General features: G+C 55.2%; 2 protein-coding genes across 12 annotated transcripts in view; both read left to right on the top strand.

Annotated features, from left to right (window-relative positions):
* The window catches only part of ACIN1 (apoptotic chromatin condensation inducer 1), a 34,194-nt gene extending 25,459 nt beyond the window's left edge, over positions 1–8,735 (top strand). For 7 of the 9 annotated variants that reach the window (XM_047861823.1, XM_047861821.1, XM_047861825.1 and 4 more), the window contains 10 exons: positions 2,572–2,614; positions 3,483–3,616; positions 3,714–3,866; positions 4,370–4,511; positions 4,834–4,979; positions 5,368–5,475; positions 5,615–5,722; positions 5,959–6,283; positions 6,385–6,485; positions 7,790–8,735. In XM_047861823.1, the coding sequence (XP_047717779.1) occupies positions 2,572–2,614; positions 3,483–3,616; positions 3,714–3,866; positions 4,370–4,511; positions 4,834–4,979; positions 5,368–5,475; positions 5,615–5,722; positions 5,959–6,283; positions 6,385–6,485; positions 7,790–8,116 (1,587 nt within the window). In that variant the 3' untranslated portion in view covers positions 8,117–8,735. The remainder of the gene's footprint in view (positions 1–2,571; positions 2,615–3,482; positions 3,617–3,713; positions 3,867–4,369; positions 4,512–4,833; positions 4,980–5,367; positions 5,476–5,614; positions 5,723–5,958; positions 6,284–6,384; positions 6,486–7,789) is intronic. The other 2 variants (XM_047861822.1, XM_047861827.1) reach the window with 2 other exon arrangements.
* Positions 8,736–9,235: 500 nt separating this feature from the next.
* Positions 9,236–19,887, top strand: CDH24 (cadherin 24). Of its 3 annotated transcripts, none has more exons than XM_047864281.1 (13): positions 9,625–9,848; positions 11,381–11,685; positions 11,876–12,170; positions 12,326–12,445; positions 12,520–12,687; positions 12,863–13,050; positions 13,462–13,715; positions 14,665–14,801; positions 17,136–17,257; positions 17,339–17,450; positions 17,698–17,946; positions 18,513–19,529; positions 19,625–19,887. In XM_047864281.1, exons 2-12 carry the CDS (start codon positions 11,485–11,487, stop codon positions 19,010–19,012), a joined length of 2,346 nt encoding a protein of 781 aa, XP_047720237.1. In that variant the 5' UTR covers positions 9,625–9,848; positions 11,381–11,484; the 3' UTR covers positions 19,013–19,529; positions 19,625–19,887. The 3 variants fall into 3 exon arrangements, with proteins under 3 accessions (XP_047720238.1, XP_047720237.1, XP_047720239.1); XM_047864283.1 differs by having other exon boundaries at positions 11,381–11,680; positions 11,990–12,170; positions 19,625–19,886; XM_047864282.1 differs by lacking the exon at positions 19,625–19,887 and having other exon boundaries at positions 9,236–9,848; positions 18,406–18,708.
* The last annotated feature ends 1,333 nt before the right edge of the window (positions 19,888–21,220 follow it).

The raw sequence follows: 21,220 nt of genomic DNA, 5'->3' as shown, positions 1-21,220 counted from the left end.
CCTGCCCAACTGGCCAATCGCTGATGCCGCCTCTTCCTCTGGACCCACCCGCTGCTACTGAGCTGCCCAATCAGAGCCGAGTCTGCTATCCAGGTGTCTTGGCCAGAGGGGGGCATGTATATGGGATCCTGTGATGGGCCCCCTTTTGCCTCCCTGCCTTGCTTACATCAGGGGGCCAAGAAGAGCACTGTTCTGGAGAGACTTGTATTGAGAAAGCAAAAAACATTTGGAAAGGGGTGGACTTGCATCATCTCCCTATTTGGGACACCCCAAGAAGAGCTTGTGTCAGTGCTGGGGCGCCTGCCCACATGCCCTTAACCCTTTTGAGGACTGTGGGTTGCCTTGTTTGCTGCAGACTGTTGGGATCCCCATCTAGGGCACCAAGACCTCCTAAAGAGTCAATGTTTGTGATCACAGTGCCATGCTGTAAAATTCCAAGTGGAGGCTCTCGGCTTAAGCTGTGACGACTAGGAACCCTGCAGAGAAGTCTAGGGTTTGAGCCCAGGGATTTAATGCTGATGACAGCCCAGCCATGTATCACCACTTGCTCATCAGAAGGACTTTCCTTTGGTCCCTGTTGTCCATGGTGAAGGGCAGCATGTTGGTTGCTCCGGCTTCTCCTCCATCCCTGGAGGCAGGGCCTCATCCATCCACCTGACTGGAACCACTGTCTCAGCTGGAGTCCCTGAGGAGATGCCACACACAACTCTCAGAAGAAAAGTATTCTGACCTTGCTGCTGAATGTGTGCCAGGTCCTGGGGCTGTCCACCTACTACCCCCAGCCTGCCTTCATCAGAGGCTCCATGATCCCACTCGGTGAGAGGACCCCCTCCCCATTTACAGGCAGAGGAGAAAGGGACTCTGGAGTCATCACCTGGATTCCAAGTATTGGGTGGTGGTATTGCTGCATCTTGCCACTGGTGGACATAGGGTCCTGCCTGCCTGTCACGATAAAAGGCCAGGACTATTCCTGCTACTCACAGGCCATCTCATCAGGGACTGCAAGATGATGCCCCTACAGGGCTGGGACTGATGTCTCTGCCCCCTTTCCCCCCGTACCCCTCGCTGAGCCTGGCCACCACCATTGAACTGTCTTGACATCATGGAAACTGGGCAGCGTCCCCCCACACGTTTTCCTCCCGCCCCCCCTGCGCCCCTGGGAGGACTCTGGCAGTGCCGTGCTGACCACCACGCCGTGCGCCCACCTTTTTTGCCAACCCAACCCCCCACCATTTGCACAGCGCCTAGCAGGGAGGGCTCATTCTGATTGGACCGGCGGTTGACTAGATACAGTACACAGTGAGGTGCGATTGGCTGAACTGAAGATCCCAGGTGTGAGATGGTACCTGGAACATTTGTCATATTCCTAGTTATTTTCTTCTTTATTTTCTTCTTCTTTTTATTTAATATTTTATTTTAATTATTTTCTTTTTCTTTATTTTTCTGATTTCTTTATTGGATTTATTTATTTGGTTCATGTTTTTCCTGTTTTAATTAAGACCTCTTTTTTTTTTTTTTTTTTTTTTTTTTTTCTCACTAACTTACCCATCGAGAGCGGCCCGGCTAGGGGTCAGGCTGGCCCTTAACGGAGACCAAGGAGACTTGGTTAGACGACACAAACGGGGCTGGGGGGTGGATGGGGAAAGGGGATTTCATCAAGAGGGTCCTGCCCTACCCTTTAGAAGGGTGGTAGGTCTTAGTTTTTCCAGAAATAAGCACTGAAATCTCAAAATGCTCTAATCCCCTTTTCTCTCTCTTCCTCTTTTTGCTCTGTCCATAGTCTTTTTCCCACTGAGTGTTTCGGGTAGAAATTTGCTCCAAAGCAGGTTTGGGAGTTTCTAGTCCTTGGCAGAGCCCCTAAGCCTTAAGCCCCGGTTGAAAGGAACCAGGAAGGCTCTGCTAGAGCTCTGTACAGTGGTTAGAAAGTCTGAGGCTCCCTGGGGACAATCTGCCCATCATAAAAACCTTTCTGTACCAAAGGCACCTTTAAATTCTTTCTGCTGGCAGTTGACTAGGGAGCCTCATCTCCAGTGGGTCTGGTGCTGCCCTGTAGGGGAGCGGACAGTCTTTTAACAGTCTGCTGTCCAAGTGACCCACTGCCAGTGTCAGTGGGTGTCAGGCTGGACAGTTATTCCAAAGGTGGTTTTCCTTGTTTCCTCATGTTTTCTGAGAGGACTAGATGACCCAGTTCTGGGCATACCTTATTGGGCTTGGTGTCCTCTTGGCCCCTAGAGACCATGGAAGAGGGCATGACCAATGCCTTTAAAGGGCTGGGAGGCTCCTCAGTTCCTCTTCCAGCTTATTTCTGGTTAAGCTAATACACAGGTGTGGTATGGACTAGATGACTTTTCCCTGCTGTGATGTTTGATTTTATTTTTTTCTCTAACTTGCATTGATTCTGCTTCGTTTTTGCCGTTTGCCGCTTCTGTTTTGGTCTCTGTCTGTCTCTGTGTCTCTCTCTCTCTGTGTCTTTGGAGCCTATGCTAAGACTGCCCCATCTAACCTCCTTCCCCCCTCTCTGTGGGGTGTGTCTCTTTCTCTTTTTTTTTCCCCCTTTTCTTCTCTATACAGAGCTCGCTGCCCAAATCATTCAAGAGGAAGATCTCCGTTGTCTGTAAGTCTAGCCCCAAATCCCTGATAAAGGTCAAAAGTAACCATAAAATGAGTTTATAGAGAAATAGGTACCCATTCTTTCTCCATGGCATTCTTGGGTCACCTCTTCCCATCCCACTCCCTGTACCCAGCAGATTTCCATCTTGGCCATTTTGTAATTCAAAACTTCAGACAATCCCTGTCATTTTTCCTAGGTCACATTTCTTTCTTAACTAATGAGACACACTGCGAGGTGTCTCACCATTTCCTGTTTAGCCCTACATGCATTTCCTTGTCCAGGTATCTGAACCCTCAGAACCAGGAGTAGGTTTGAGGGATTCCCATATAATGCTTATCAGTTTATGTTTTCTTCTGAGAGAGAGTCTTAAGAGTGCTCACACCTCAAACAGTAACATTTTTAACATTTGCCCACCAAGAAGTTCTAAATCCATAAAAGCGTAATAAATCTTTGTAACTTAAATATGAGATCATAGTGTGACAATGAATGTGAAGCATGATTAGATATGTCACAGTCTTAACTTTACTTAGATACTGGTATCACATAGCCGTGTTTTCTTGTATTCATATGTCCTTCTCAGTCTGCCTTCTCTAGTATGTTAGCTGTTTTTGCCACTAAAAGTTTAAACTTCACACCACCCTAGTTACCCATCCCTCATTGCCTTTAGAGATTAGTAGTTTTTATCTGTCAGGAAGTAGCTCCAGTGCTTTTATTGTTCACTCTGAAGCAATGTTTCCCAGTCCCCAAATGAAATTTCCTTAAGTTAACCTTTTACTGAAATTCCAGTCGAAGGCTATCTGTATGTGTTATGGTATGAACCAGCAGAGGACTTGAGACCATCTAACTGTTGGGTCCTGTTTCTTGGGGACAGCAGCTACCAAGGGGGTGCCAGCTGGAAACAGTGACACAGAGGGGGGCCAGCCTGGTCGGAAGCGGCGTTGGGGAGCCAGCACAGCCACCACACAGAAGAAGCCCTCCATCAGTATCACCACTGAATCACTCAAGGTGAGGTGGGAGGAGCCGGGGAAGGGAGGACAAGACACTTTGAGGTGGGAGTAGACACGGGCCCAGTGTAACGGGGTGGGGGGTATCTGTGTCCCAGAGCCTCATCCCCGACATCAAACCCCTGGCGGGGCAGGAGGCTATTGTGGATCTTCATGCTGATGACTCCCGAATCTCTGAGGATGAGACAGAGCGTAATGGTGACGATGGGACACATGACAAGGGGCTGAAAATATGCCGGACTGTCACCCAGGTAAGGCTTCTGCACCCCAGTGTCGGGAGGGGGCAGTGGACTCAGAGCAGGCAACTAAGGTGGAGTCTTAGAAGGGAAATCTGCCATCTGTGCAGAGGGTTGGGTTAATTGCCCTTTTGGATCAACAGACTACCAAATCTAACCTGTTGTCTGTAATAAAGTCATATTGGAACAAGGCTATGCCAACCCATTTATTCTTATCTCTCTGGCTGCTTAAGTGCTAGAACATCAGCGTTGAATAGTTGCAACAGAAACTGTATTACTCACAAGGCCTAAAAATATTATCTTGCCATATACAGAAAAAATTTGCCCATTCCTGTCTTAGTTTTCCTCATGACAATCGAACCATTAATAATCCCAGGATCTGGTGGAAGAGAACTTAATCTTTCTCCTAGTTGAAAGAGCATGCTAGGTTAAATGTACCACCCCTCTTAGGAACAAGAGGCTGAAAAGAATGTGCCAGTTTGGTGTTTAAGAATTCCTCCATTGTCTGATACTTACAGGTAGTACCTGCCGAAGGCCAAGAGAATGGTCAGAGGGAAGAAGAGGAAGAAGAGAAGGAGCCCGAAGCAGAACCCCCTATACCTCCCCAGGTTTCGGTAGAGGTGGCCTTGCCCCCTCCTGTGGAGCATGAAGTAAAGAAAGGTAGGTGAAGCATGCAGTTCTCTGAATTCCCAGAGCACTTTATTTGGACCTCTTTTAAAGCATTTAATGTTTTCTGCCTTTTATTTTAGTATTTTGCATATCTGTTTTACTTCCGCCTCCTTGTTACTAAGCTGCATGAGAGCTAGGTTAGAATCTTTCAATCTCCATAATATGGAGCTTCACTTTGCACATTATAGGTGTTCAGCACATTAGGTGGAAGAGTGACTACGTGGTGGAGAATAAGAGAAAAGAAAGGCATATCAGAGGTAAAAGAGCCAGCATTGCTCCCTGCTGAAAACCGTTTGTGTGCTCTTTTTGATAGTGACTTTAGGAGATACCTTAACTCGACGTTCCATTAGCCAGCAAAAGTCTGGAGTTTCCATTACAATTGATGACCCAGTCCGAACTGCTCAGGTGCCCTCCCCGCCCCGGGGCAAGATCAGTAACATCGTCCACATCTCCAATTTGGTGAGTCGGCGGCGTTGTTTCCCCACAGCACATTGTTCAGTGGTTAAGAGTTTGAGCTTTGGGTTCCTGTTTCTTAGCTTCAGCTCCTAGATCTGTCAGTTATTCACTGAGCAACTGAACTTAATGTCTCACAACCAGTTTCCTCACCTGAAAAATAGGGACAAAGTATCAGCCTGTAAGGTTTGTCTGGAGGATTTGTGGAGGGCCTGGCACATAGTATCTCTGTTACCACTCTTCTCGCTTCCCATGCAAGAGAGTTCCTGACCCCTTTGCCCTCACCCAGACTTTGAAGCTGTCCTCCTGTGCCAGAGATTTGGGGAATCTGAATACTAGTTACAGTGTTGTTCTTGCTTTCTTTAAGACTCTGAAACTCCGTTTTCGCTGGCAGGTGCGTCCCTTTACTTTAGGCCAACTAAAGGAATTGTTGGGACGGACAGGAACTCTGGTGGAAGAGGCCTTCTGGATTGACAAGATCAAATCTCACTGCTTTGTAACGGTGAGGAAAGGATGCTGATCCTCTAGGTTGTGGCATAGATTTCCTTCTGTGACTAATGTGGGTGGAATTGAGGGCCCTGTGGCAAGTGGGAGGGATTGAGGCCTGTTGTGACCCTCCACCTTCTCCCTTCCTCCACCAGTACTCAACAGTAGAGGAAGCAGTTGCCACCCGCACAGCTCTACATGGGGTCAAGTGGCCCCAGTCCAACCCCAAATTCCTTTGTGCTGACTATGCTGAGCAAGAGGAGGTAAGAAACCTAGAGAAAGGAAGGAGGGGCAGGGGAGGCCATTATCTGCTAGAAACCAGCTGAGATCCTGGCCAAACCTGCAGTCATTGAGATTCCTTCTCCCTCTTCTCCCTCCCCCTTGGTTCTTTTGGTTGAACCATGGGGCTCCAAAATCTGTATGCCCTGGTACCTGGGCTCCTTCAGTGGGAGTGATATCATCTCCATCCTGACTGTCCTTGTCCCTCCTCTACCCACAGCTGGATTATCACCGGGGCCTCTTGGTGGACCGTCCCTCTGAAACTAAGACAGAGGAGCAGGGGGTACCACGGCCCCTGCATCCCCCGCCCCCACCCCCAGCCCAGCCACCACAGCATCCCCGGGCAGAACAGCGGGAGCAGGAGAGGGCGGTGCGGGAACAGTGGGCAGAGCGGGAACGGGAAATGGAGCGGCGGGAGCGAACTCGATCAGAGCGTGAATGGGATCGGGACAAAGTTCGAGAAGGGCCCCGCTCCCGATCACGGTCCCGTGACCGCCGCCGCAAGGAACGTGCGAAGTCTAAAGAAAAGAAGAGTGAGAAGAAAGGTACTTAGTGGTGGGGGCATACACACCCGTTAGTAGGGGTCCAAATGGGATGGGACACAGGGTCAGAGGCATAAAGTCTGACTTGCTTTCTTCCACTTCAGAGAAAGCTCAGGAGGAACCACCTGCCAAGCTGCTGGATGACCTTTTCCGTAAAACCAAGGCAGCTCCCTGCATCTATTGGCTCCCTCTGACTGACAGCCAGGTGAGTGCTCACCTTCCTGCTCCACTCAGAGTAGCTCCCAGTCTTGCCGGCAGGCTGCAGAGAGAGTCACGTGACCAGAGGGTTGAGTAGGCCCAGGTGTTGGCTTAGGATAGTAAGAGGAGAAACTAAGCATCACAGAAAGAGGTAGTTTTAAGAACCACGTGCCAAGTATGCCACAGAGAAGCCAAACCCAAGAGGGTAAAGGTTGACACGAAGACAGGAACTGGGTTTATATAGTTGTGTCAGCCATGCCTCTTGGAAATTGATTTCCGTTAGCCAAGAAATCCATTTTCTTTTTAAAAAAAAATTTTTTTTTAACATTTCTTTATTTTTGAGACAGAGAGAGAGCATGAACATTGGAGGGGCGGAGAGAGAGGGAGACACAGAATCTGAAACAGGCTCCGGGCTCCGAGCTGTCAGCACAGAGCCCGACGCGGGGCTCAAACTCACGGACTGTGAGATCATGACCTGAGCCGAAGTCGGACGCTTAACCGACCGAGCCACCCAGGCGCCCCAAGAAATCCATTTTCTAGATTCATCCACTTCTCTGCTTTTTTATTTCTAGGACTTTTTTTTTTTATTATTTATTTATTTTGGGCACCTGGGTGGCTCGGTTGGTTCCATGTCTGACTTGAGCTCAGGTCATGATGACACAGTTCAAGAGTTTCAAGCCCCCACATTGGGCTCGCTGTTGTCAGCGCACAGCCCACTTTGGATCCTCTGTCCCCCTCCGCCCCCACCCCTGCCCTGCTTGTGCGCTTGTGCGCTCGCGCTCTCTCTCTCTCAAAAATAAATTAAGAACATTTTTTTTTTCATTATCTATTTAAGTGATCCCTACACCCCGTGTGGGGCTCAATCTCACAACCCTAGGATCAAGAGTTGCATGCTCTTCTGACTGAACCAGCCAAGCACCACTAGGATTTTTTGCTTTTTACTTGTTTGTTTGTTTGTTTACTTGGATTTTTTGCTTTTTATAAATTTAAGTTTCTTAGTGATGGGCCTTTTGGGAATTTGAGGCTGATATTACTCAACTAAAGAGAAAAGTGGTTTGTTCACATCTAGGTAGCTAGGGAAATACCAGAGGCCAGGCATGACTGGTGCCACTACCTGTTGTGGGTATAAAAGGTAAAAACTTGAATTAAGACCCCAAGACAAAGAGATGTGATTGCTGACACTTCTTGCTTAACAGCAGAGCTGACAGTGACCCTGAGCTAGGAGGGCAGGGTCCAGATGCAGATAGACAAAGCGGGACTGGCATGAGCAGGGCCAAGATGCCTATTCTCTACATTTGCTGCCTGCTGCAGATTGTTCAGAAGGAAGCAGAGCGGGCTGAACGGGCCAAGGAGCGGGAGAAGCGGCGAAAGGAGCAAGAGGAGGAAGAGCAAAAGGAGCGGGAGAAGGAAGCAGAGCGGGAAAGGAACCGACAGCTGGAGCGGGAGAAGCGTCGAGAGCACAGCAGAGAGAGGGACAGGGAAAGAGAGAGGGAAAGGGAGCGTGACAGGGGTGATAGAGATCGGGATAGGGAGAGGGACCGGGAGCGAGGCAGGGAGAGGGACCGCAGAGACACCAAGCGCCACAGCAGGAGCCGGAGTCGGAGCACACCTGTGCGGGACCGGGGCGGGCGCCGCTAGCTGGGAAAACTTGAGAGGGAGAGCTGCAGGCATCAGCCACCCTGCCCTGGGGGGTTCGAGGCCACAGAGGGATAGGTACAATCTCTACCACCCTATAACCAGGGGTCTTTCACATCTTTTACCCAGTGCTGAAGTATGGCTGCCACCTGTCCCCACATACCAAATGGAGTAGTGGCCATCTTTCCCCCCCAAAGCCCCACCCCCATAACCTATCTCTTGGGAGTTCGCCCTCTTCTCCCTCTCATTTCCCATGATCAATCTGAGAGGGAAGAGCTAGGTTAGGGAGGGAGGTGGTTGGCCCAGAGGCGGGGAACAGCCAGGAGCCCCACACCTCTTTCATTTTTCCTCCATCCTGCTCACCACCTCCTTTGGGTACTCACACCCCCCTCTTGGGAACAGCCGGGGCCAGGACTGGGTCACCTATGAGCTGAATCAGCATCTCCTCCTGAGTCCCAGGGCCCCTGCAGTTCCCAGTCTCTTCTGTCCTGCAGTCCTTGCCTCTTGCCCACCGGTTCCACTTTATATCCACCTTTTCCTTTTGTTCAATTTTTATTTTTATTTTTTTTATTATTAAATGATGTGGTCTATGGAAAATAATAAAAATCTGACTTAGTTTTAACTAGTGTGTGTTACTGGCCTTCCTTGGGCAGGGCGTGGGGGAGAGCCAAATTGAGTTGAAGAGGACTGGTAGCATGGAAGCACCACTGTTTGCACTCCCTACACTTGTTCAGGAAGCCTGCTGCTTCCTGGAGCAGGGAATTCCCGCCCTCCATCTCTGCCTTGGCTGTAACCACGTCGCCACAGAGGATCTAACTCACTGGAGGGCAGAGAGGGGAAGACCCCTGCCAAGAGGAGTGTTGGTTGGAGGGTTGAGGAGGTTCCCAGTCCTTCCTGTGGTGTAGGCTTTTGGTCACCTGCCGGCCTCCTTCAAGGCGCCTCCCACGGGTGCCGCCAGGGGGCGGCAGCCACTAGCTCAATGGGAAACTGTGAAGGAGCTTCCCAAAAAGGCTCCACTCCCCACCTCCGTCCCCTCCCGCTGCTGGCGTGCCTCGGGCCCTGACCTGTTCCCTGGGCTCAGCCCGCGGTCTCCCTGGACCCTTCTGCCGGGCTTAGGCGCTGCCCCAGTCGGCCCGCTCTGGTGCCCCGCACCGGCCCCCCAAATGCCGCCGCCTTGTGGCCGGGGTTTACAGCCGCCCCAGAGGCCGCCCCGGGAGCTGGAGCCGGGCCTCTCCGCAGCGGGCTCCTAATTCCCCGCCTCACCACACGCTCGCCCTTCGCCCCGCTGCGGGCGGTGTGCGGGGGCCGCTCGGCGCTCCCGGCTTCACCCTCTTCGCCAGCCGTTGGAAGACGGCCTGGCGCCGGGGCCTGGACGTCCTCCCGCCCGAGTGGCCCGCCGGGCGCTGCGGGCCCGGCCCGGGAGGGGCGCTGCATCTGTATGCGCCCGGCGGCCCGGCAGCGCCGCCCCCGCCCCCGCCGCGCGGGCCCGGGCTGGCCGGGGAGGGTCGGAGGCTGGGCTCTCTCCCGCGCGCCGCGGAGCCGCCTCGCTCCTCCGCAGGCGGAGCCTCCTTCCCCCGCCCCCTCCGTCTCGCTCCCTTGTTCTCGCCGGGGCCGCTCAGACCTGCAGCGGAGCCGCGGCGCCCGCTCCGATCCGCTCGGGGCTGCGCCCCCGGGACCCGGCGACGGGGGCGAGCGGGGACGCTCCCCGCCGGCCTGGGCCCCTCGGCACTGCCAGGTAAGAGCGCCTGCCCCGGAGCCCGGGGTCGACAACCCGCGGAGGGGCAGCAGGGGGCCCGCAGCCTGCGGGTGTCTTCAGAGCGGTGCGCTCCGCGGCTGGGAGCCCACTGCCCGCTCCCGTCTCCCGCGCTCTACCTCTTTCCCTTCTTCCCTCGCACCTACTCTCCCTCCTTTCCCCATTTTCCTCTCCCTCGATTTCTCTTCATCCTGCCTTCTCTCTGCCTGTTTGCCTCCTCCGCCTCTTCCCTCTCCCTCTTGCCCTTTCTCCATCTCCTCTTCCTCTTTGCCTTTTCCTTCCCCTACCTTTCCTTTCTCTTTGCCTTTTCCCGCTCTCCTTTCCTTTCCCCGTCCCTTCCCTTTCGCCTCCTCTTCCCTTCCCGCTATCCTGTTTCCCACTCCTCCAGCCCTTCCCTTCTCCTCGTCCCGCCTCCCGCTCTGGTCCCCCGGCTTCCCTCCGGCTTCCCTCTTCGGCTTCCCTCTTCCCTCGGGGGGCAAAGGACTGGCAGGTGTGTTTCTGCTCTGGGGAATGAGGGGTGGCAGCCACAGCTACCTGAGGGATGCCCCCCAGGAGGAGAGGGAGGAGACAGCAGTGGGAAGGGTCCTCTCTCCAGCTCCCTTCCCGAAGCCCCTCCTGGCCACCCCCTCTCCCAGATTGAAGTTCTCCAGGCCTGGCCTGACCCCCCATAGCTGAGGGCTGCCCCTGTCTGCCCATCACACACAGAAAGCCCCTCTGCCCCCCTCCCAACCATTCCCAAGCCTGTTACCTATGACTCCTCTCTGCCTATCACACATCCAGGCTGCCTCCTTTGATCTCTTTCCTTGTGTCTCTTGCTGCCATTCTGTCTCAGTCTGTGCCGGACAGTGCCTGAGTCTGGGTCTCACCCTCAGTAACGTTGTATCTGTACTCTCTGCTCTCCCTTCCCAGCCTCCTGGCCCTGGCCCCCAACTCTACCCCCTCTTCTTTCAGGGCCGGCCCTCCACTCTGGAGTCCCCCTTCAAGGACTTCAGCTGGCAGTATGAGCTGGGGGCAGGTTCTGGAGAGGTGGGGTTCTCCGTGAAAGAGGGACTTTCACAGGCTCACAACCCTGTCTTCGGCTGCACTCCTTGTCATTGCTCAGCCTGACCCTAGACGCCCTGACACCACACCTCCATGAGTCCCAGCCTCTGGATTTTAAGCCCTTTCTCTGGTAGTCCCCATCTCCTCCAACCCCCTGGCTGCATGCCCAACCTGGGAGAACAGGAGCCACATTTAGGGTTCTAAACCCTTCCGGCATCCCCTCTCCTGTTTTCTTCCCCAGCTTCTCGACTCAGAGTTGACTGGCCAGAGATTTATCAGCTTGTAGGGCTGGAGGTGAATACAGGCAGAGCCTGGGTGGAGAGAAGGATCAGACTGTCTGCTCTGTCTCAGTCTGGGTTCTGGGCAGTGGGATGTCTGGTTCCTTGGAGGTCTGATCTTCAGCATCTAACTTTGGTTGGGGGGTGGGGAGAGTTAAGGGTTTCTTTGACCCTGAACAACTACCTGTCCTACAGGTGTGGATCCATGGGGTAGCTCCAACGCATCTGCCCCTCTGCCCCGGCCAGCTCATGCCTCAGTACCCAGGGACAGTGAACAGAGCCCCGGCTGGAGCCCAAACATGTGGGGTCTGGTGAGGCTCCTCCTGGCCTGGCTGGGTGGCTGGGGCTGCATGGGGCGCCTGGCAGCCCCAGCCCGGGCCTGGGCAGGGTCCCGGGGGGGCCCAGGACCAGTACTGCTACGGAACCGAAGGAGCTGGGTGTGGAACCAGTTCTTTGTCATTGAGGAATATGCCGGTCCAGAGCCCGTCCTTATTGGTAAGGTAAGGATCAGCCCTTCCCATGTCTACCTTGACTCTTGAGGCCCTTAGGCCCTGCCCTGCAACTTCATCACTTCTACAATGACCTTGGTCCCTCAGGACTCCCAACGCTCCACCCAGTCATAGACCTAGACTCTTTAACCTTCTGTCCCTATGCTTGGAACCCGCTGCCATTTTTCCCTGACCCCTACAGCTGCACTCGGATGTGGACAGGGGCGAGGGCCGCACCAAGTACCTGCTGACCGGGGAGGGGGCAGGCACTGTATTTGTGATTGATGAGGCCACAGGCAATATCCATGTCACCAAGAGCCTGGACCGAGAGGAGAAGGCACAGTACGTGCTGCTTGCCCAAGCCGTGGACCGAGCCTCAAACCGGCCTCTGGAGCCCCCTTCAGAGTTTATCATCAAGGTGCAAGACATCAACGACAATCCACCTATCTTTCCCCTCGGTCCCTACCACGCCACAGTGCCCGAGATGTCCAATGTCGGTGAGTACCCCAACTCTGACCATCCCGGGGTCCGTCTCCTGGAGCACCCTCACCTCTCCTTCCCTCATTGCCGTCATGTCTGGGTCCCCCTCATCTGCTGTTCCTTCCCACCTGGCCCTGCCCCTGCTGAGTGGGGGTGCCGGGACACCCCACAGGGACGTCAGTGATCCAGGTGACGGCTCACGATGCCGATGACCCCAGCTACGGGAACAGCGCCAAGCTGGTGTACACCGTGCTGGATGGACTGCCTTTCTTCTCTGTCGACCCCCAGACTGGTGAGAATAGGGCTCAGGAACCTGGGGGGGCAGCCATGGGAACAGGTACCCCCTGACCCCTCGTCTCTCCCCAGGAGTGGTGCGGACCGCCATCCCCAACATGGACCGGGAGACACAGGAGGAGTTCTTGGTGGTGATTCAGGCCAAGGACATGGGCGGCCACATGGGGGGGCTGTCGGGCAGCACTACAGTGACAGTCACCCTCAGCGATGTCAACGACAACCCCCCCAAGTTCCCTCAAAGTAAGGGGCCAGTGCTGCCACCTGACCCATCCTTTGACCGCCCCACCCCCTATGGCCTCTGGAGAAGTCTTCTCTCCCGCCCCTCCCTTAGCCAGCCCCCAGGAGAAGGAAGTGCTGGGGGAGGGAGAAAGGCTGGGACCCCTCTAAGAATGTTTCCTCTCCATCCACACCCAAGGCCTGTACCAGTTCTCTGTGGTGGAGACTGCTGGGCCAGGCACCCTAGTGGGCCGTCTGCGGGCCCAGGACCCAGACCTGGGGGACAACGCCCTCATGGCATACAGCATCCTGGACGGAGAGGGGTCCGAGGCCTTCAGCATCAGCACAGACTCCCAGGGTCGAGATGGGCTTCTCACCGTCCGCAAGGTTAGTCTCCTGTCTGCTAACACTTGCAGACTCACTCATGCGTGCCTCCTGCGCCATGAGGCACCCCTCTAACTGGTCTACAACAGACTCGGGACCACCGTTGGAGCTTAGGGATCATGGTCATCCAGTTGTCTTTCAGATGAGGGACTGGGGCCCAGCAAGGGGGAATGACTGGCTCAGGACTTTTTATGTAGCCAGTCTGTGGTGGAGCTGGAGGCACACCTAGAGTTACGGACTAAGTCATCTGCCTCACTCTGACCACCACGGCCACTGCCTCTCAGGTGCCCACCTCTCCTGTCAGGTGGGCTGAGCACTGGTTGCATGGAGATGGGACGTCTCTCTTACCTCCCGGGAGCTTGGGCCTGCCCTGGTTTCCACGTGCCTCAGTCACTCCCCGTCCCCTCCCCATAGCCCCTAGACTTTGAGACCCGGCGCTCCTATTCCTTCCGTGTGGAGGCCACCAACACCCTCATCGACCCAGCTTACCTGCGGCGAGGGCCCTTCAAGGACGTGGCCTCGGTACGAGTGGCTGTGCAGGATGCCCCAGAGCCCCCTGCCTTCACCCAGGCTGCCTATCACCTGGCAGTGCCTGAGAACAAAGCTCCCGGGACGCTGGTGGGCCAGGTCTCAGCCTCTGACCTGGATTCCCCAGCCAGCCCAATCAGGTGAGCTGGGGTGTGGGCAGGGGAAGGGCCAGGACTCAGGGAAGGAGCTCAGCAGCAGGCTATTCCCACTGAGGATGGGTCCCCTTCATGGAAAAACCACACTCACCTTCTGGCTGCAGGAGCCCACTCTGCGGGACTGGGGGCCAGGGGAGGGCTGGAGGACCTGGCTAATTACCGCTCTCCAATTCCACCCATCCCTCTGAGAGGATAACAGTGGCACCTCCCAGTGGCGGTGCAAGCAAATGCAATCTCTTGCGAGGAGCTTGGTGGATGGGTGATGGCTACCACTATTGCTTCACATTTTACCAAACGCTTGACCACATTCAATTCTCACGACAGCCCCGTGAAGTAGGCATGATCATCACCCGTTGTTTTAGAGACGAGGCCCCGAGAACTTAAGTTACTTGCCCAAGGTTACATCGCCAGAGTTGGGATCCAAATCCGGATTTGTCTGCCTTGAGAAGAGCCACTCTTCCCACCTCTGGGCATCCCTGTCACAGGAATGAGGGAGGTGCTGGCGTCATTGCCATTTTGTGGTTAAGTAAGGAGAGGTTGAACGATTCACCCAAGGTCACACAGCTGGTCTCAGGCAAAGCAAAGCTGAAACACAGGTCCCTGGGTCCCCAAAACAGAGCCCAGAAGTCTGACAGACAGATCATATCTACCCCTTTTCCACCTCTTCCTCTCCCAACCCCATGAAACCCAGTCCCCCCTGAGTCTTAGGACAGGTGTTTAATGTTTATGACTTCCCCAAATGATTTGTTTTTTAAGGGGACCCTAATGTGAATCATGGTTCTGGGTACACGGGGCAGGGTCAGCCCAGACGAGCTCGGGCCCTCTGCCCAGAAGAGCCAAGAGGCCCAGCAAGGCAAACAGAAGGGAGGGAGGGGTAGCAGCCAGCTGCGGCCCTGCCCCAGATCAGCTCCCAGCTCCACTCCATCTTCCCCAGATACTCCATCCTCCCCCACTCGGATCCAGAGCGCTGCTTCTCTATCGAGCCCGAAGACGGCACCATCCGCACGGTGGTGCCCCTGGACCGCGAGACTCGTGTCTGGCACAACCTCACAGTGTTGGCCACAGAGCTCGGTGAGGAGCCCTGGGCCCCCAGGAGAGGGGAAAGCAGCAGCCTCCTGGCAGAGGAGCTGTCCCTGAGCAGGGGGAGTTGGGGGGGGGGGGAGGGGCAGTCACTGCCACCACTCCTCACTGTGTGCAGCGCCGGGTCCCCAGCCTGGATCATCACCACCAGGCAGGCCTTCTGGTCTCTGAGGCTGGGCTGGCCTGGGCACAGTGGGTCTGCCTGCACATTCCCCTGACTTTAAATTCACTCCCATGCCTGACTTTCCCCAACTGGGAAACAAACCTAACCTCAGATAGCTTCCAACCCCTAACAAACCCCAACCTGCACCTTGGCAGACCCTGCCCTTCCCACTGTCTGCTGCAGGCTGAAGCCAGGGTTCAGGGAAGGGCTGGGTCCCTCCTCTGGGGGCTGACTGGGGGGGTGCCCAGAAGCCCCTCTCAGGGAAGCCCCGCAGAGAGCCTTCAAGGTAGAAGAGAGGGCCCAGCTCCTGCCCCTGTCAGCTACCAGTCACCAGCAGCATGGGTTGACTACCTCTGGGCAGCCATGGCCACCGGAGATAGGAAGACCTCCTTCCCCTTTGTGAACCCCCCCTTCTCACCCCTGTTCACGCCCCAGGGTCTCCTACATTTTCTCTCTGTGTCCTGTCTGTGGGAGTTGTAACTGTGTGCACAGACGTTTGTACGTGTCAGTGAAGAACTATATAGTATGTGTACGTGTGAGTGTGTACTTACATGTGTGTATAATTCTGTGTGTGTGAAAATACACACACGTATTTGTGTGTATGTGTAGTTGAGTATAGAATATTTGTGCATATATGTAATTTGATGTATATGATAATAGGTACAAGTGGCCATTTATATATATCATTTTGCATGCGTGAGTGTTTGCGGACAGGTAATTTATTACTTATAGTGTATCAGGCACTGTTCTAAGTACCAAATGTGAACGAATTAATGTAATCACCACTACAACTTTATGTGGGAGGTATGATTAGTTCCCCATTTGAAAATAAGGAAACTCAGGCAGAGAGAAGTTAAGTAACTTCCCAAGGTCACACAGACATTAAGTGGAAGAGCCATCAGACCCAGTCAGGCTGCAGAATCAGAGCAGTTATCTCCTCTCAGTGTAGAATTTTCTGTGTATGGGCTTATGTTTATGCCCATGTCGCTGTGTGTTACATAGAAGTGCTTGTGTATCTGTCCATGGGAATGCCCCTGCGTGTTTACATAGTGTGTTTGTAGTTGCCTGTGTATACATAGCCGTGTGAGTGTGTGTGTGTGTGTGTGTGTGTGTGTGCGCGCGCGCGTGTGCACGCGCATGCTCCCCTCCCTGCCTTCTCACCCTCCCACCAAATCCTGCTCTGCAACGAACTCCAATATCAAGTAGCAGGCCCCGGGTCTTGACTGCAGAGAAGGAATGGAGCCCCAAACCCTTGGCTGGGGAGCCCACTCAGCCTTCCTTGCCCAGGCTGGGACCTTAGCCCCTTCACCAGGGCTAGCCAGCTCTCTCCCCACCTGGAGAAGGACTAAAGAATGTGGGAGGCTCAACCAGGAGAGGTGAGCACCAGGGTGGGCAGGGGTACCTGTTTTCCATTCTCTCTTGGATGGCATTGGCAGTGAGGAGCAAGGCAGGGCAATGATGAAGCCACCTGATAAAGGGATGCATGAAGAAGGGGGCCTGTGTCTAGCTCTGGTACCCAGGCTGGCCTGGCTCCCCAAGGCCAGCTCTAAGTGATACTCATTGCTATACCATGGCCTCCCGGACCTCTGATGGGGTGTGTGTGTGTGTGTGTGTGTGTGTGTGTGTGCGCACGCGCGCACGTGTGTCTGTCTCTGTCCCACGCACGCTGTGTATGAAAATGCATTCTCTCGACCCGGGGGGCTGGTGACACTGTATTCACTGTATATATCCAACATCCACTTTGTGTGTGTTGTATTTGCTTTAAACGCTGAGTGTACATCGAATATATGGTATGAATGTGTTTATTTCATGACTATTGTATGTGTGCATCCTGTATGCACTTTGTGTCTACCTTTCATTCACGGTGCATGTGCCCTGCATGTGGGTTATTGTATGTATGTATTGTGGGTGCTTCCCTCCTGCCGAATGTGTGTGCTGCATTGCACATATCTTGGCTACCACGGGAATGTTGTGTGCACTTGGTGTTGCTCCTTTCATTTCACAACGCTGTTTCTCACTCGCATATTGCGTGCATTTCTCGTGTGTTGCACGTGCATGCTGTGTGCTGCATGTGGCATCCATGCCCGTGCACCCTGTGTGCTGTGTGTAAACTGTGGCGTGTGTGCGTGTGTGGGGTGTATGTGTTCGTGTTCTGGCTTCAGACAGCTCCGCACAGGCCTCCCGCGTGCAAGTGGCCATCCAGACCTTGGATGAGAATGACAACGCCCCCCAGCTGGCCGAGCCCTACGACACCTTTGTGTGTGATTCTGCAGCCCCTGGCCAGGTGAGCTGCTGAGGCAGCAGGGTTGGGACCTCAAGACCTCCAGCTGCCCACTCCATACAAGGCCTCTCTTCTTCCTCCCAGCTGATTCAGGTCATCCGGGCTCTGGACAGAGATGAAGTTGGCAACAGTAGCCGTGTCTCCCTTCAAGGGCCTCTGGGCCCTGATGCCAACTTCACTGTCCGAGACAACCGAGGTGGGTAGCCTTCTACCACTGTGCCTGTGCCTGTCTCCCTGCTCTTCTCTTCCTCTGCCACCCCCTAGCCCAGTCGGCCTGACTCCTGACCCACATATCTGGGCCCTCCACTCAACAGAAAGTGGATGGGGATTTGCACGTTTTTGCTCTTTGCAAACCTTCCCCATCGGAAGCTGTCTCCGTGGGTCGCACCCACCCTACAGGGGAGGTGTCCCCGGAGATAGCCAACACCTTCCCTCTCCCACAGATGGCTCTGCCAACCTGCTGCTGCCCTCTCGTCCTGCTCCGCCCCGCCAGGCACCCTATCTGGTTCCCATAGAGCTGTGGGACTGGGGACAGCCAGCTATGAGCAGCACTGCCACAGTGACTGTCAGCGTGTGCCGCTGCCGTCCTGATGGCTCTGTGGCGTCCTGCCGGCCCGAGGCGCAGCTCTCCCCCGCTGGGCTCAGCACTGGGGCCCTGCTTGCCATCATCACCTGCGTGGGCACCTTGCTTGGTGAGTCAGGCCACCGTGGGACATAGATGAGGGGTCCAAGGCTGCAGGGGGTATAGAGAGGAGCCAGATCCCTGGACACAGGGAAATCCACCCTAGGGCATGAAGGAAGCATCATGCCTGGATTTTCCCACTGCCTCATGTGTCCAAGAGAAAAGCTCTGGCCTCATTTCCCTGACATACCAATCCGCAATGACAGCAACAAGCCATAAAAACTGTTTATTGAACCCTGACTCTGGACCACGTGTGGTGCCCAGCACATCACTCGTACTATTCCCTTTCATCCTTTGAACAGCTCTAAGAGGTAAATTTGTTTTCCCTGTTTTCCACACAAACCCTCTAAAGGATCACAGAGGTTCAGAGAAGCCAAGCAACTTCCCACAGTCACACAGCTAGTAAGGGGTGAAGTCAGGACTCAAACGAGGTTTGCCAGATGTCAGACCAAGGTCTTGCCACCCCTAGGCCACACTGTCTCCTCTGTCTCCCAACCTGCCTGCGGTTCAGAACGGAACCAGGCGCCCTGTTCCGGGCCCTGCGGGCTCAGCGCCCTGTGTGCGCCTCTCCCCCAGCGCTGGTGGTGCTCTTTGTGGCCCTGCGGCGGCAGAAGCAGGAAGCGCTGATGGTGCTGGAGGAGGAGGACGTCCGCGAGAACATCATCACCTACGATGACGAGGGCGGCGGCGAAGAGGACACCGAGGCCTTCGACATCAGCGCACTGCAGAACCCCGACGGGGCGGGCCCACCGAACCCGGGCCCTCCAGCGCGCCGCGACGTGCTGCCCCGGGCCCGGGCGCCACGCCAGCCCAGGCCCCCCGGCCCCTCTGACGTGGCCCAGCTCCTGGCGCTGCGGCTCCGCGAGGCGGACGATGACCCCAGCGTGCCGCCCTACGATTCGGTGCAGGTGTACGGCTACGAGGGCCGGGGCTCCTCCTGCGGCTCCCTCAGCTCCCTGGGCTCCGGCAGCGAAGCGGGGGGTGCCTCCGGCCCCGCCGAACCACTGGACGACTGGGGGCCGCTCTTCCGCACCCTGGCTGAGCTGTACGGGGCCAAGGAGCCCCCGGCCCCCTGAGAGCAGGCCCTGGCCCTGCCCGCCGCGGTGGGGCAGCCCGCACAGGCCCTCTGAGTGAGCTCCCCCGGGGTCCAGGCAGGCGGCAGCAGCCCAGGGGCCCCCAGGCCTCCTTTCCTCCCTGTGTCCCTCCTCCCAGCTTCCCCAGGGCAACCTCCTTCTTACCTCCCTCCTCCTGAGTCTGTGTGTCTCCCTCCAGGGATCTCTGTCTCTTTCTGTAACGCTCTCCTGTCTGGGTCTGGATTGTGTGGCTCGACTCTGAATCTCTCTGTTCTTTCACTGTGATTCCACTCTCTCTGTGACTCTGTTTTTGTCTCCCGGATTCTAAATCTCTCTCACACCCTCTCTCTGTCTCCCTTGCCCACATACATGCTCTGTGTCTGTCTCCTGCCCACATCTGCCTGCATTCTCTCTGGGTCCCTGTGACTGGCTTTTTGGTTTTTTCTGTTGACCATCCCAAAAGCAAGAGAAACTTCCAGCCACTGCTGCCCACCCTCCTGCAGGGGATGTTCGGCCCCAGGTCAGTGTCCCTAGATGATGGGCCTGAGGGCACAGGGATGGCCTGAAGACCTCCTCCACTCACCACCTCGACCCCGGGCTCTCCTGTCTTTACAGACCTGCCCGCATGGTTCCATCCATCACTCATGGCCTCATCCTGGCTCCACTGGCCTCCAGCAGAGAGAGGGTGCCAGCCCACCTCCCAGGGCGAGAGCTCCAGCACACCCCACTCCCACCATGGCCGCCTCCCTGGAGCTCTGCCCAGCTGTTGGCCTGCCTTGGGCATCCCAGCTCTGGGCATTGTCTTGCGTGCTTCCCAGGCCCCAGGGGGAGGGGAGGGAAGGAAAGAAAAGAGGGAGGCAGCTGGGGAAGGGGAAAAAGGGAGGAAGGGGAGAGGCCTCCATCTCTAATTTCATAATAAACAAACACTTTATTTTCTAAAGCTGGAGCCCTGTTTTCAGTTCCACATGCAGGTTTCTGTGCAGAGCTTCACTGTGCCATAGGGTGGGAGGAGAGGCCTAGCCCATCCCCTCTGGCTCACTCTCCTCTCTCCTTTGGGGGGCAGTCCACTTCAAGCCCCTCTGGCCTGAGGAGGGTTTGAGTTGATTCCATTCAGGAAGTAAGTACCCCCACTCCCACTGCCAACTCCCCTGTTTCCTGTTGGTCTCAAAATGTCCAAGGGAACTAAGAGGGATTGGCCAGAGGGGAGAGTGGAAAGGAGAAGGGGGGGTGAGAGCTATTGGGAAGAATAGAGGAGAGATGAAAGGAGGGAAAGAGTGGTTTTCAAACCAGGGAAAAAATGTGGCTGGGGGGCAGCAGAGGGGGGCAAGCCAGTCCTCCTGTGGCCTGTGGTGCCCGTCAGGAGAGGGTGGCTGGGGTGAGACCGCCGGTCACATTGATTCTGGGCCCGGCCCCAACTTGAATTCTCCCTGGTCCTCATCTTACTCTCCATGGAACACAAAGGAGGAGGAAGAGGGACCAGGGAAGTGAGCTATTGAGGGGCCAACTGACCAAAGTCATTTGGGGTGGGAGCTAAGCAGAGGGCCATCATTTCTCACTGTGCACTCCCTGAGCAGACAAGAGAGTTCCTAGCTCCAGTCAGGGCTCCTGGAGATTCGAGTAGATGGGTCAGGACAGGTCCTTGTGACCCTCCCCTCCAAGTGTAGGCTGCTGGCCATCAGAGGAAACTACTCCAATGAAGATGCCTTCTCTCACAACTTTTTTTTTTTTAAGTTTATTCATTTATTTTTAGAGGGAGAGAGAGCATGAGCAGGGGAGGGCAGAGGGAGAGAGAGAGAATCCCAACCAAGCTCCACGCTGTCAGCACAGAGCCCTACTCGGGGTTCAAACTACGAACTGTGAGATCATGACTTGAGCTGAAATCAAGAGTCAGACGCTTAACCGACTGAGTCACCCAGGTGCCCCTCAACACCTCTCATGCTGCTTGGTTAGGGCAACTAGGTGATAGGAGAACAGGACCCCTGCCCCCGGGGCTGGATTTGTCATTTGCTGCACTGAAGGGTGGACCCGGACCCCTGACTGGCCAAAGGCCTGTGCCAGAGCAGGCTGGCTGTCTCTGAAGGAGACGATTAAGAGACAGCACCCCAAGCACGGTGTCGGAGGGACAGGGTTTTCCAGTTCAGGGCAGGATGGGCAAGCTCTCTGTCCCTTTGGTCTCACCCCGACATCTGCATCAAGCCTTCAGGAATAAGT

Source organism: Prionailurus viverrinus, chromosome B3 (genome assembly GCF_022837055.1).
Source record: "Prionailurus viverrinus isolate Anna chromosome B3, UM_Priviv_1.0, whole genome shotgun sequence".
Classification (NCBI taxonomy): Eukaryota; Metazoa; Chordata; class Mammalia; order Carnivora; family Felidae; genus Prionailurus; species Prionailurus viverrinus.
Note: the sequence above shows the minus strand (reverse complement) of the source record. Positions and strands in the feature narration are given on the sequence as shown.

What these genes read in the sequence shown, in the direction of transcription:
- CDH24 (XM_047864281.1), top strand. Translation starts at nt 11,485, where the DNA reads ATGTGGGGTCTGGTGAGGCTCCTCCTGGCCTGGCTGGGTGGCTGGGGC. An exon ending in CACTGTCCGAGACAACCGAG is followed by an intron (nt 17,451 to 17,697) that starts GTGGGTAGCCTT and finishes CCTCTCCCACAG; the next exon opens with ATGGCTCTGCCAACCTGCTG. An exon ending in CTGCGTGGGCACCTTGCTTG is followed by an intron (nt 17,947 to 18,512) that starts GTGAGTCAGGCC and finishes CCTCTCCCCCAG; the next exon opens with CGCTGGTGGTGCTCTTTGTG.